Source organism: Balaenoptera acutorostrata, chromosome 18 (genome assembly GCF_949987535.1).
Source record: "Balaenoptera acutorostrata chromosome 18, mBalAcu1.1, whole genome shotgun sequence".
NCBI lineage: Eukaryota > Metazoa > Chordata > Mammalia > Artiodactyla > Balaenopteridae > Balaenoptera > Balaenoptera acutorostrata.
Window position 1 is genome coordinate 55,930,549 of NC_080081.1, and position 15,819 is coordinate 55,946,367.

The 15,819-nt window shown below is 35.8% G+C and overlaps 1 protein-coding gene across 3 annotated transcripts in view; it reads right to left on the reverse strand.

The window, feature by feature from the left end:
• VWA8 (von Willebrand factor A domain containing 8) overlaps positions 1–15,819 on the reverse strand; it is a 364,979-nt gene that overhangs the window by 169,865 nt on the left and 179,295 nt on the right. For all 3 annotated transcript variants that reach the window (XM_057532758.1, XM_057532757.1, XM_057532756.1), the window contains one exon: positions 14,380–14,456. In XM_057532758.1, coding sequence (XP_057388741.1) covers positions 14,380–14,456 — 77 coding nt within the window. The remainder of the gene's footprint in view (positions 1–14,379; positions 14,457–15,819) is intronic.

The window sequence follows — 15,819 nt, forward strand, 5'->3', positions numbered from 1 at the left end:
TCTGCTTTCAATCGTGTGGCAGTGTTTTGTTTTGAATCATCATGGAGTGAATACATTTCATGTGTTATGTCCTCTGTAGCCTTATTCAAGAGTCTTGTCTCTATCCAATCAAATCAGATGCTCCATCAATAGTTATACTTACATAATTTTCTGCCGATTCCATGTCATTTGTTTATGTTTACATTATTAATGATATTTTCAACCCAGGGTTGTTTCTTTTAAACCACTATGCATTATATGAGGGCTGGCTTAGTTAACACTGGGTAACGTAAACCACAAATCTGCTAAACTGGGCACAGTAAACTGTTATGTGTGGTCATATTGTGCATTCAAATGAGTACCTGAGAGCACCATTGTCATATTCTCATAATACAAACTCCCACAAGTCTCTCTGGATATGTCCCATTTCCCATATGTGATAAACTGAACAAATGAGGGTGCCAGTGTCAGTCAGTATACTAAATATTGGTAATGCTTATTTCATATTTTTAAGAGCAAAGTAAATATAAATTCTAATGTCTTCCCATGTTCCAGTGGATGGTCTTGAACTTCTTGGTATGTGCTCCCCACTTTAAGAAGCGCTTTGTACTAATGTTGTCACAAAGAAAGGAAATACCTGCTTGTGAAGGAAAAGGAGAAGGAAGAGTCTAAGAAATTTTCCTTGAGGAAAAGACTTTGATTTGCATTTTGAAGAAAAAGTAAGAATTTTCCAGACAGACTTGATAGAGAAGGGCATTCCCGGCTATCAAAGCTGCAAGTGGCAAGTGAGGGAGTCGTGACTATGAATGTGATTCTTGGGAACCACAAGCTGTTCGTATGGATTTAGCCTAAGTATGTGGGAGAGAAAGGTTGGAAGTAAGACTAATGAAACAGATGGGGCTCCGATTAAGGACTATGGACTTGATATTGTTGGCAATGGGAGTCATTGAAGGGTTCTGAGCAGGAGAATAAGTGATCAACTTTATTGATGGAACAGTACGAGGCTTGGGAAAGACAGAGTGAAGGCTGAGTTTTTAACCAGGAGGCTACTGTAAAAGTCCAGGCAAGAGAAAATGAGGAATGGATCTATGGCCCAGAGGATGGAATTGAAAGGACTTGGTCACAATTCTAGGGGAAGGAGAAGAAACTATTGTAATAGTCTAGGTATGGCCAGTGACTGTAGGAAAGGAAAAGAGGAAAATATTTGGGAGACCTAGAAAAATGTAGACATGATTTTGTAATAACTGGCTGTCAAGATAAAGGACAGGGAAAGGAAAAAGGGATACCGATTACAGACCAGGTGACTGGATACAGGATTCCATAAGCTCAGAGAGGAAACATCCATTCTTTCCTTTACCAATCATATAATCAACACTGCTTTACTGATACCCACCATGAATGAGGTATAGAAAAGGGGCTGGAGGACATTTATAAAGGAAAATTTGGTATGAAGAGATGGACATTTTGGATTTGAAATGCTCCAGAGATACCAATGTGGATATTTTAAAAAGAAAACTGCAGATTCAAAGCTAAGAAGAGAGGAAGGGGCAGAAGATATATGGACAGTACAGACTTATAGAGAAGAGATTTAATTTTAACTGGGTACCTACCCCACACCAGGCACTGTCCTAGACACATGTGACATATGTCATTTAATACCTCCAACAATCCTATGATGAAATTTGGGCTCAAAGAGGTTACCCAAACTCATGCTTTTCTTTTAAAAATTTGAGGCTTCTGTTTTATTTTAGCCCAGTTTTATAATGAATGGTCTATACTTTTTGATGCAATGCATTCCTAAAAACCACGTCTTAAAACAAATGAACAGGGGCTTCCCTGGTGGCGCAGTGGTTGAGAATCTGCCTGCTAATGCAGGGGACACGGGTTCGAGCCCTGGCCTGGGAAGATCCCACATGCCGCAGAGCGGCTGGGCCCGTGAGCCACAACTGCTGAGCCTGCGCGTCTGGAGCCTGTGCTCCGCAACGAGAGAGGCCCGCGCATTGCGATGAAGAGTGGCCCCCGCTTGCCACAACTGGAGAAAGCCCTCGCACAGAAACGAAGACCCAACACAGCCAAAATCAATCAATCAATCAATCAATCAAACATACGCATCTGATTCAAGAGCCTCATTAAAAAAAAAAAAACAAAAAACAAAAAAACAAATGAACACTGCTGACCATGCAGCACTACTGTCATCTGATCAGCTGCCAGCAGAAACCAGTAAATATGTATTAGTAAAAGTGTTCAAATAATGCAGCAGCAGAATTTAAGTCCTTGGTGGAAAATGATATTCAATTATACACAACTTATACCACTACCACTAAGAGTTGGTAAAAAAAAATCACATTCAGAATGTGGTGTGTATAACATGAAAGACACCTTTGTTAGTAGATTGCTGAGCTTATAGTGCTATCCCTACTTTATTCAGTTTCACTCAGCTGCAGGCTCAGCCCTGCTCAGTTCCTGATTTCCTATTCTAACCAGGGAATGAGATACATGACTCATTGGTTTTGCTCAGAGAGGTTATAAATCTCCTATTAGGGGATTTACCGATACTAGTACCAGTATCCCTAGTAACCCTAGTCCTGAAAACCCTATTTCCCCTGGGTCAGACCCTAGCTAGGCCTGGTAACTTCAGCTGTTGGCTGGAATCCTATTTCAAACTATCACTAGTCCAAGTTCTCACAAGTCTCTAGTTCCTATAATCTGTAATCTTTTATGGATCCATCTTACATAGGGTCAATTCAACCACTGAATCTCCAGAACAGACAAAGCTGCTAAAATGCTAGCATGTCTTGCTGTAAATCCCAGCACAATTATGAAGATAGTAACTGCTGCCAAACTTATCCATTTACTCCTTATCACATTACCCTATATCATTTTTATATCATTTCCATTATAGCACTGATATTTTCCAGTTTAATGAATTATTTGTTCATTGCATGTCTCCTTTTTACCACTAGAAGGAAAGCTTCATGGCAGCAAAGACCTTGTCTATCTTGTTCATCACTGCATTTCTCAAGGCCTAGAACAGTGCTAGGGGCTGTGCTCAATAGGAGGGTGAGTTTTCTGGTAGGGTATATTGTTGGTGTCTGGTAGTATATGCTGTTGGTGTCCTACCCAGATCTCCTCTGCTACCAAAGGCACCCATCCCACAGCTGCTGCACCATTGACTTCTAAAAGCTCACAGCTGCACCCCTCTCCAAAGAATTGCCCTCCATCACTGGGGATTACCTTGTCCAGAAATGCCTGGGAAGTTAGAGGTTCTCCCTGATTCCTCTGCTGACTAACGCCTCACTGACGTGGGGGCAAAGAAGCCTGGCTCTCTTGCTTTCAGGTGGGATAACTGAGTAGTGCCATTCGTGCTCCAGAGCTCCCTGTGAGGAGGCTGAGGCCAGACTTCACCTAAAACCACTTCTTGGGGGTTCCATGGCGGTCCAGTTGTTAGGACTCCGTGCTCTCACTGACAGGGGCCAGGGTTCGATCCCTGGTCAGGGAACTAAGATCCCACAAGCTGCATGGGGCAGCCAAAACTAAAAAACTAAAAAATAAATAAAACCACTTCTCTTCCACAGTCTTATCCTGATTCCTTCACTTCCCAGAAAGTCTCACCTAAAAGCTCTCCCTCTAAAATCACTTATACAGACATTTCCATCTCTGGCTCTGCTTCTAGAGTACCCAACCTAGATATCTGTTGACTATTTGGATGCATAAAGGAATAAAGTCAAATGAAATAAAGAAAAAATTCTTAAGATTTTCCAGCAGTGCTCTTAATTCTTGCACAAAACATTACAGATATATATCCATTAAGAGAAATAGATAACGGTGTTGTGAACTAAGTGATCGCATTAGGACACAAATCTACCTGCTTAATTTAAGCACCTCACCCCATCTCCTTCAGCTCATGTTGTCACTGTTGCTGTCATCTGAAGAGTCTGGCTACAGCAATATCTGTCTCACTTATAAGAATTGGCACTTTATAAAGCTCAGCAAAAAAACATTTTAGATCTTAATGAATTAAAAGGTGGTTGGGAAGTATATGACACTGGCCCAAGATACTTCTTCACTCTATCAGCTTAACTAAGGATGTTGCTGAAAGAAACCTGCAGGTGAAGCTCTCCAGCGAGAGGAGAGCAGGTTTAAGTGGTTGGAGCGCGATGTTAAGCAGGTTAAGATAATCTGATATTGAAACAATTGTAAGATTGAGTTTATTTTTTATTACAACTAAGGACTAAAGGTTTTTAAAAATTCCCCCCCCCCACCCCTGCCATCAGAGCATCACTGATTTTACAGTGGAAGTCAGTGTGAAATAACTATTTTCCTAACAAAAATTTGCTTTACAAATTAAAAAAACATGCATACAAATGACTGGAAGGTTATAAACTAAATGGAGAATAGTGATTGACTTGAAGAAGGGGAGATGAGATGGGAGGTGGTGGTAAAGGGGACTTTAGCTATAATTAGTGTTTCCTTTCTGCAAAAAGAAGAGTAGAATCAAATTTGAGAAAAATATTAATAGTTGTTAAATATGAGCGATAAATTTGGGTATGTGCTACATGTTTTTATTTACATTTTTTTGATTTTTGAAATTTTTCTCAAACTAAAAAAGTATGTAACACTTGAAAAGAATGTAGCTATTCTCTAGTGGCAAAGGATATAACAAAACTAAGAAAAAACACACGCTGTATCAGTGGTTCTCAAGCTTATTTAGCTTGTGATTTAGGAAATAAAAAAGAATCCCATAGAATCCTGCTTGTTTCCAGTCTTCTCTTCCAAGACAGTCTAGAGCAGTCTGCTGGCTGGGATCTCCAGTTTCAGGGTCTGTCTGCAGCTCTGACTCACCCACCTCTATAACCTACAACAACCATTTGGTGAGTGCACCGAGAACTGAAGCAGTGTCCGCCTGGGAGGAATATCATATAAAAGATCACAGGCATTGATTTGGTTTACAATTTTATGAATTACCTGGGTGACAGAACAGAAAATGGAGCTGTTAAGTACACTGATGATACACCTCAGGAGAGGTGTGTTAAGACACAAAAGAAGTTTAATAATCTGGAGAAGTAGTCAAGAAAACAGAAAATGAAATTTAATAAGGATATTATTATTGGAAAGAAAAGGGAAAATATGGAATAACTGGCCAAAGGAAAGGCTTTTGGATCAAGCTGGGCAAGGATTAGAAATATGAAGCTAGAATTTAAAAAATCAAGCTATTATATGTAGATTGAAGTATTAAATCTAAGAATTGGTTGACCAACAATCTTAACATACAGCTAGTACTTTAGTGAGGTACTTACTAAAGTGCTACTATCACTAAAATACTATTTGATCAGCATGACAAAGTCAAGAAGCAGCACAGTGCAGTGGTTAGAGCATAAGGCTGAAGCCAGACTGTATGAAGCCAGCTATGTGACCTCAGACAAGTTTTTTAACCTCTCTGTGCCTCTGTCCTCATCTGCAAAACAGAGATGGTAAGAGTATTGAACTCAGAGTTGTGTGCAAAAACGAGTTACAATTTGAAAACAGTGTAGAACAGTGCCTAGCACAGAGTAGCTGCTAGTTACACGTTTGTTAAATGAAAAAGCAAAAATAGTACAGAAATTTAAATGGATTTGGAGTCAAAAATTATTACAAACCTAAAGATCTACATGGAAAAGTTAGAGGTAGTGGCATAATTCATTCTGTATGAAAAGGCAGTAGAAGGCATTCTTAGTGGGAAAACTACTGTGTAACTGCTGATAAAAATGTTTCTAAAATAGCCTTTCCAAGTTCATAATGGGGAAGATGAGACAGAAGGGGTATCCCGGCAGCCTGTGACATCAGACACATCTCCAGTTCTCTATTGCTCTTATCAGAATGTCTTGATGGCTCAATAATAATTTTTTCCATGAGACTTCAAAAAAGCTTTTAGTTTTTCTATTTCTTACCGATACATCTATTTGCCCTTTGGGACTTTGTGAATTTCAAAATTTATACTGTCACATTCAGTTTTCTTCAGATTGAGGAAAGCCTTGTATGCTGAATTATGCTGTGCTTTTTAAAGCATGTCATCATTCACTCCAGGATATTTGATATGGAGAAGGTCAGTGCTATAGTTTTACGCTTCATTTTACCTCATTTGATTTCATAAAGAAAAAGTATACAAAAATATGAAAGGGGAAAAACAAGGGTTTTAACAATAACCATCTACAATGCAATGCAGTAGTCCTCCCCTTGTCCACTCTTCTTTTTTCTCCTCCGCCTCCATATAGTTATCAACCTAAAATTAGCCAGTTAAACCCACTTCACCACTTCCCTTCTTCCCGTTTTCATTGCCAGTATGTTTGTTTGGCTCCAACAATTTTATCTGGATTACTGCAATCACCTCCTAGTATTCTCTGTGATTCAAGTCTCATCTGACTCTGATCTACCCACAGACTATGGTCCTAATGATCCTGCTTTAATGCCATCACATTGCATTCAGGATAAAATCCAACCTCAGCAAGGCCCATGAAGTCCCCACAAGGTCCACATCTTCCTCCTGGCATCAACTCTTGCATCTACCCACATACATTCCATGCTACCCAAGCTGCCTTCACTTCCTACTTTTAGACAGCTTGTTTTCAATAACTACAATGCCTTGTTCTGTGTTCTGCACTTAGAAAACTCCTACTTATCCCTAAAGACTCAGTTTGAGTGCCATCTTCTCCAGACCCCTTCCACCAAATCACATGCATACACTCAGAGGGGTGGGTACCTCTCTTCAAGGGTCTCACAGAACCTGCACATGTTTCTTTCTTGGCTTATATGCAACACTGTATTATAAATGTTGATGTATTCTCACCCACTGACAAGCAAGCAAGCACATCTAGTCAAAATCAATATCATCATCTATACAGTCAGCCCTCCACACCCACAGGTTCTGCATCTAAGGACTCAACCAAATGTGGATTGAAAACATTTGAAAAAAAAAATCTCAAAGTTCCAGAAAGCAAAACTTGAATTTGCTGTGAGCCAGCCACTATTTATATAGCATTTATAACTATTTATATAGCATTTACATTGTATTAGGTATTATAAGTAATCTAGAGATGATTTAAAGCATATGGGAGGACATGTGTAGGTTATATGCAAATACTATGCCATTTTATATAAGGGACCTGAGCATCCTTGGATTTGGGTATTCGTGGGGGTCCTGGAATCAATCCCCTACAGCTACTAGGAATGACTGTACATCATCCGTGCCCCCAAACAGCTATGGGCAAACAACAGGAATCTAATAAATACAAATTAGGTGAAATCAATTAATATATAATGAATAAACCTGACTCCTGCCTTCAAAAAATTCCTTATTTAGTTGGGGAGCCATGACTGGGGGAGGGGGGATGGACATAAGATATAGAAATTATAATGCAAATCAGAGTGAGAGGAAGTGGGGTATGTGGCAAGAAGCTAATACTTATGAGTTAGCCTGAGTATTTAGGGACCTAAAATGTGCCAGACATTGTGGTTGGTCCTCGGCAAACATTTTCACCTAATTTTCACAACCATCTTGAAGGGTATTATTATTTCAGTTTGGTAGGTAAAGAAATTAGGACTCAAGGAGTTCAAGGCCACATAAAAGTTAATGGTATAACCTAGGAGCAGGACAGGAATAAAGACGCAGATGTAGAGAATGGACTTGAGGACACGGGGAGGGGGAAGGGTAAACTGGGACGAAGTGAGAGAGTGGCATGGACATATATACACTACCAAATGTAAAATAGATAGCTAGTGGGAAGCAGCCGCATAGCACAGGGGGATCAGCTCGGTGCTTTGTGTCCACCTAGAGGCATGGGATAGGGAGGGTGGGAGGGAGACGCAAGAGGGAGGAGATAAGGGGATATACGTATATGTATAGCTGATTCACTCTGTTATAAAGCAGAAACTAACACACCATTGTAAAGCAATTACACTCCAATAAAGATGTTTAAAAAAAATCTAAATGATTAAATTTTTAAAAATTATTAAAGTTTTAAATAATTATAAAAAAAAGTTAATGGTAGAGACATAATTTTATCTTTTAAAATCCATGTTCTTTCTATCACAGTGGTACAAATTCAGTCCTGTGGAGTTTCAGAGGAGGGAACAAATACACCCAGAATGACAAATCAGAAAAGTTCCATGCAGAAGTAACAGTGGACCAAATCTTGAAGTATTCAGGGAGAAACAGAGTATATTTTAGAGGGAAGAATAAAGACAGGTATGCATACAAGTTCAATACTTGTGAGTAGGACAGAGAATGGTTCAGTCTGGAATAAGTTGAGCATACATTGGGAAAATCTCACTGAAGAGAAAGTTGGGACTTTGCTGGGGGACCTGAAAACTCTATATTTACAATGGGCACCAGTATTAGAAAAATAAACAAGCATATGGGTCATGCTAATGATTGGATCTGTGCCATCGTCTTCTTATATGAAGGGTAGCAGATGAAAAAAAAATCTGGTAACATAAGAATTTCAAAACTAAGATAATTCTGATTTTAATACAGAAGTATACTTTTATCCAAGGAGGAAATATAGCTACAGAAGTTGACATATCAAGTGTCCTCTTTAACGTCAAATTAACATAATATTGTGGGAAAAGAAGTAAATAAATACACTTCACAAATGTGAGCCATGTAGTCTCCTCTGCTTGAAATATACACCATAAAAGTCATTATACTCATTAATCTTTTGAATTATCTAAATCATACTCTTAGGACAACATCTTGATTTTAACTAAAAACATGAATTGCCTAGCTTGCTCGTTTTATGAGATCTGATCATTAAAACATAAGACGGCCATACTCAGAAGTACGTTGGTTGTATGTTTTCTTCATGTATGTTTGGTGACGGTTTTACTTATCAAGATTATGTTTTGAATGGCGCATAACTAATTTTGTTGGAATGCATCCATAAACTAAATTGAGTGTGACTGATTACTTAGATGGTAACATTGCAAATCCATTAAAAGGAATCTAAAATTGACAGAGTTAATGACATTAAATAGGTCACCCATAGATCAGAGAAGTTCCAAACATTTTTTTTGACTGCTATTTTTAGATCTTTTAAAACATATGTTTCTCTTAAGTCAATTTCATGAGCTTTAATTTTATGACAAATATAGTCATAAAATTGTACATAATAAAGAAAAAAACTGTCCACATTGAAATTGGTGGGAATGTCAGTCTATTTAATGAAAATCCTTTAATAATATATATTTTAAACAGAAATGGAGATTTTTTTTTTACTTCCAACTTTACATAACAAATTAAATATCAAATACTGACAAATAGAGATACCCCAGTATCTAAATGAGTAGATATTTTATTTGTAATACTATCATCAATCAATGATATAGCAATGAGTGCTATAAGGAAAAACAATAAAAATCTGTAACTTTGAAAATTTTATTACATTTTGAATTTAGAAAGTTTTTTCATAGAAAATATATTTATGTAGCCAATATCAGAATTACCATGGGATATAATCAGCAGGTAATTCTTTACTATTTATGAATTATTTGCTACTTTTCAACAAAAGATTGGTGTAAGAGACATTCTAGGTAGAAAGTAAAGCATAGTACAGTTGGCCCTTTGTATTCACAGTTTCTGCAGCATGGATTCAATCAATCTCAAATTGAAAATATTTGGGACAACAAAAAATTCCAGAAGTTCCAAAAAGCAAAACTAGAATTTGTCATGTGGCAACTATTCACACTACATTTACACTGTATTTACAACTATTTATATAACATTTACATTGTATTAGGTATTATAAGTAATATAGAGATGATTTAAAGTATATGGGGGGATGTGCACAGGTTATATGCAAATACTGCACCATTTTATATAAGAGACTTGAGCATCTGTGGATTTTAGCATCCACGGGGGTCCTAGAACCAATCCCCTACAAATAATGAGGGATGACTGTATCTCTAATCTTCTAAATTTTCTAAAGCACATTAAATACTATCTTCTTCTTGCCTATTCAAAGATATTAGAATAAAGACCTAAGAGATATAAAAAATGACCTTGTCAACGTCTATTACTCAGAGATGAGAAAACCAAGACTCAAAAAGAGATTCAAATATAGACAGCCTCAAACACATATAAAGGTTGAAAATCAATTAATCATTCATATAAAAAAGTTTAAAAATAAACAGCACTTTAAATCCAAAGAAAATAAAAGGGTATAATAAAGATAAAATCAGAAATTATTGAAATAGAAAAGAAACATACAAAAGAGACATTCAACAGTGCCAAAAGCTGGTTGCTTGAACAGACCAATAATACCGATAACTCCTGGCAAAACTGATCATGAAAAAAAGAGAGAAGGCAAATAACCAATACCAGGAATAAAAATGATAATATCATTACTGGGCCTAAGGACATTGAAATATCATAAAGTGGTATTATAAACAACTTTATGCCAATAATTAGACGACAAGGAATAATTCCTAGAAAAATAAGATTTATTAAAACTTCTTATAACTATTAAAGATAATGAATTATAAGCAAAAGGCCTGTTTACAATGAATGTGATGGTGACATAGACCCAAGAATAATTACTAAGTACATGTTACATTTCTTTGCTTCCTTTCTTGCTGATTATATTAACTAACCTTCATAATCTACAATCAGAATTAATTGAGCTAGCTCAGCCTAATGTATCTTTCTTTAAAAATATTTTAATGTCCAATATACAGAAATCTAAAAACTGCCTCACCATACAAAGGGACCCTCATATAAAGTGACTTCCGTATTTCTGAGCATAAATTTGAGAGCTGATTTCAACCTCTGAAGTCATCCTTAAGAGAAAAGTTGGTTTTCTGCTTGATTATTTTAAAATATAAAATTTAAATTCATTTGTCTTGGCTCTAATTTATACAATTAAGTGGCATCAGTATATACTTCATTAAAACTTCCAAGTAATTACATATTTTTAAGGGCATCACTATACAGACTAAACACAATGAGACCAAAATGAAAGAGATAAAACAGCACAAATAAGAATGAATAACTGCAATGCTCACTGTATCATCCTTAAAACATAAAATATGGGCCTTGCCGTGTGTCTTGTGGCTCAAAAACTGGAACTGTGATATGTTACAAATAAGTTATTCAGGTGAAACTAGCAAACATTTTGATTCTTTCATTATTTCCCCCAAACTTTGTTCATGTAGGAAAAAAAAACTGGTGGAAAGGCTTAAAGGTGAGGAAAAAAAGGAGTTAATTTTTTAGATTAAGTGGAACATGAAAGACTGAAATAATCACAAACAAGAACAGTATTACAGCTCCTTAAAGGTAGAGATTATGTTTCTTATTTCTTTCCATATCTCCTAAAACACCTAGTCCTGTAATCTTGACATAGTAAATTCTTAAAAAAAAAAAAAAGGTAAGTTGAAATTCCTAGGTTTACATAAGGCGTAATTCATATAAAGAAGAACTGTGAGACGATATGGGAATAGGCTAGAAATTTTCTGAAGCTATGTATTAGGTGAGCCATAGAAGTTTAGGAGTTGAGATGACCTAGCCATGCCCTATTAAAATTAGTAAACTAAAATTTGTACAAATTTTGTTAGATTTATTTCTAAGTATTTCATGTTTTTATGCTATTATAAAAGGTATCTAAATATTTTAATTTTCCCATTGTCCATTGCAATTATACAGGAATACAACCGATTCTGTACGTTGACCTTGTATCCTGTGACCTAGCTCAATTTACTTTTTAGTTCTGATAGTTTTTTTCTTTTTTTTTTTGATTTCTTAGGGTTTTTAATATACATAATCATGTTGTCTCTAGACAATTTTACTTCTTCTATTTAAACATATGTGCCATTTATTACTTTTTCTTGCCTTACTGCACTGGCTAGGACCTCTAGCATAATGATGAAAAGTGAATATCTTTGCCTTTTCCCCAATCATAGGAGGAAAGTATTTAGTTGTTGTTTTTTTTTTACCATTAAATATAAGTTAGTTATAGGTTTTCCATAGATGCCTCTTAACAGGTTGAGGGAGTTTCCTGCTATTTGTAATTTGCTGTAACATTTTATCATGAATGAGCACTGCATCTCACCAAGTGTTTTTGTTTGTTTGTTTGTTTTTTGGCAATGACTGAAATGATCATATGGCTTTTCCTTTATGCTGTAAATAGAGTGAATTAAATTATTTGATTTCAAATGTTAAACCAACTTTATATTCCTGGGATAAAACCCACTTGGTTATGATGTACTATCCTTTTTATATATTGTTGAATTTGATTTAATACTTGTTAAGGATTTTTGTATCTATGCTCATGGAAAATACTGAACTGTAATTTTCTTATATTATGCAGGTTTGCTGGTAAAAAATACTCTGTTTTTGTTCATCCAAGAATGTCTGCATTTCTAAAGAATGTTTTGCCAGATATACTATTGTATACTGACTTTTTTTTTCTTCTTTTGGCTCTTTAAAAACAACTATTTCACTGAATTGTGAAATTTATTTCACAATTATTTATTTCTCATGACAAGTCAGTAGTCATTTTTATGATTTTCCTCCTATATGTAATATGTCTTTTTTTCGCTGGCAGCTTTAAAGATTTCCTTTTTCAATTTTCAACAATTTGATTATAATGTACTTTATTGTGGTTTCCTGCTTATCCTGTTAGAGGTTCATTGAGCTTCCTGGATTGGTGACTTCATGCTTTTCATCAAATTTGGAAATTTTTTCACCATTACATCTTTAAGTATTACTCTGCCTCATTCTTTGTCCTTTTTTTTTGAAACTCTAATTGCCCATATGTGAGACTGCTTTTTTAAGGTTGCTATTTCTGTACTGAGAATTCCTAATTATTCCCTCATTATGTTCATTCCCCCTTTATATGCCCTTTATATGCCTGAACATATTTAAGGCAACTGTTTTACAGTCCTTATCTGTTAATTCTATCATCTGTCATTTTAGGGTCTATTTCTATTGACCATTTGGGGTCTATTTTCTGCTTATTTGTATGCCTAGTAATACTCTATTGAATGCTTCATATTGTGAATGCTCTGTTGTTAAATGTTTGGATTTTGTAGTCTTCTTTCATTGCTTGGTAAGTTTGTTCAGCTAAGCAGTTAATTTACTTCTGAATCAGCTTGATTTTTTTCAAAACATTTTCCCCCAACATACATCCCCTTAACTTTTAAGATCATTTTGTATGAGAAAAACTTACAAAATAGTGTTAAATAGCAAACATCCTTGTTTTTTCAAGAGTTATTTTTAAACTTATTAAGGGTAGGCATAAAGTAGCTTTTACTCTAGGGACAGATTGATCCTACTTCTAAAGCATAAACTTTACAGGATATCTTGTGAATACCAGGAGTAAGTTTAGTCAAGTCTCTTAACCATGTGGGACCTCTGGTAATTGTTCAGCTCACCAGTCCCTAGTGGTTGTTCCTTTCCCAGTGTTTGTGAGCCTTGTCCAGTTTTATAGTTATTTACTGTGGTAGGACTAACCTGGTACTAGTTACTCCATCACAGCCAGAGGTGTAAATGCCAAGAAGGAGTTTTTGACCATCTCTCAGCTTCACTTTGGTCCTCTTCTCTTTCTCCTTTAGTCCACTAACTCTACCTTCTTTTCTCCTACATTTTCCTCTCAAGAACACATCATTATTTAGTGAAAGGATCCAAACCAGAAACCAATTCTTGTAACTCAATCCAGTGTTATTTCCACTACACAATATTTTTGTTAATTTCCTGGGATTAAAACAATAACAATTCAGTCTACTTTTAAGTTGCTTATTACTTGGTATATTCCTTGATTTTTTTTTCTCTCTCCCCTTTGGTGGATCTGCTGCTTATATTTTATTTTTAAAATATTCAGAACAGGTTCATTGATAAAGCTAAAAACAATCCATGTTAGGAAAATCTATTTGATTAAAAGCTATCCCTGGACCAGCATTCTGACCACACAAAATTAAATAATCCACAAAGTGTTTTCAAGGAAGGCAAGGAGACTAAAAACTTACTGCTTCATAGTTTTGACTTCCTTATCTCACACCTGAGATTCATATAGCTTATGTTTCTCCTTGTGAGCGATTTTAGCTTCCTGTTAGAGAGTGCACTTAGTCTCTACATATTTTTCTTCTAATTTAAGAGCCTTTATGTTGATGAAAACTGCTTCCTGAATGTAATGTTCATCACTCTTTGTCCACAAAATATCTATTAATTCATGTTTATAAAGCATTAGTCACTTTAAAAATAAATTTTGCATGGTTTTATTACCTTTTAAGGAGAGGAGAGATAACAGTAGGAGGAACAGAAATGAAACTGGTATATTAAAAATGGGCCTTTAAGAAAGTATTTTTAAATTGTACTGGGAGCAAAATAAAATGACTAAACCAGATCTTAAGAGGTTGTGGGTTTTATCCTCTTACCTGTGCAACTGGATATATTCTCGAGGTCTGTTGAGCAGGTGAAGGAATCTATCAACAATCTTGTTTTTTCCTACGCCCTGTAATTACACAAAGAGGCATTAAAAGTAACTTTTGTCTGGAGGTAAAACAAACCAGAAGAATCTCTTACCAAAACCTACTTACTGTTTTAGCTTATTGTTAATGAAAACCAAACGAGTAAACGTATACAGCACACCTTCTATGACATAAAGGTTTTTCAAAAAAAATTTTACTTCTAAATACACTAGCTCTAAGTTCTTATTTAAAAGGAAATTCATAATTATTTTTAGCCTTCTGTGACTTGTTTTTTCTGTTCTATAATTTTACACTGAAGTGTAGACATTAGAGCAGAATATTATCTATTTCAGATGTGAAGAATGGCATTAAAGGAAATCAAGTAAGTGTAAAAATGATTTTTCTAATCAGCTCTTCAGAAGTGTGGTTTTTAGTTATATAAAGATAAATATAATACTGTACTTCTGTTTTAATCAAACACTAATTTCTTCTCCTTTTGTCCTACTTTTTAGTCCTTTAAAACCTTGGAAACCTAAAATTATAACCAGGGTTTATTAATAAGTCTCAACTATATCTGCTCTTCCTAGAAATGCCCTCATTTCCTTACCACTTACTGATGGCGAGAGTTGCTGTCCTTTCGTAGCGGACAGACTGTTAAAAATGGAATCCACTCCCATGCCACTGCTCCATTTTAAAGTTTTCACTTAGAGGTGGAATACTCTGTTAATGGGATGTAAATCTTTTAACAAGTGGGTTGTGTGGGAAGAGTAGAAGTGGTTAAAAAAGCTGAGTTCTGTAACATACGTTCCAGCAATAAATAACACTTATTGATTTCTTATAATGTTCACATTCGAATGTATGGTAAAATAGCTATGTGGGCTTTAAATGGCATGTTGCAATCAACATAAAATTTTACGTAAATAAATTCAGGTGAGTAAAATGTGTGTTAATATATCAGCTCTGTTCAAGAAACCTAGAGAAAAACATATATCATAAATGCATTGTAATGTCAGAAATACAAAGGATTTCTTGAAAGAGACAAGTCATGAAAAACTACTATGGGGAGCTCCTGCTCCCTCCCCACTTCCAAAATTACAGAGTCAGCCATGCCTTTTCAAACTCCTCCTGAGCACTGTTTTAGGAGCTTACAAGTCCCATAAATGTAGGACAATGCAACGTGAAGTCCCAGGCTGCCGCTAAGAAGCTCTTTTACTGTGTCTTCTTTAAATGTGTTAAAAAAAAAAAAAATTCAACTGAGTAAATTTTAAAGATCTTATTTTTTTAAATAAATTTATTTATTTTTGGCTGCGCTGGATCTTCATTGCTGCGCACAGGCTTTCTCTAGTTGTGGCGAGCAGGGGTTTCTCTTGTTGCGGAGCACAGGCTCTAGGCGTGCAGGCTCAGTAG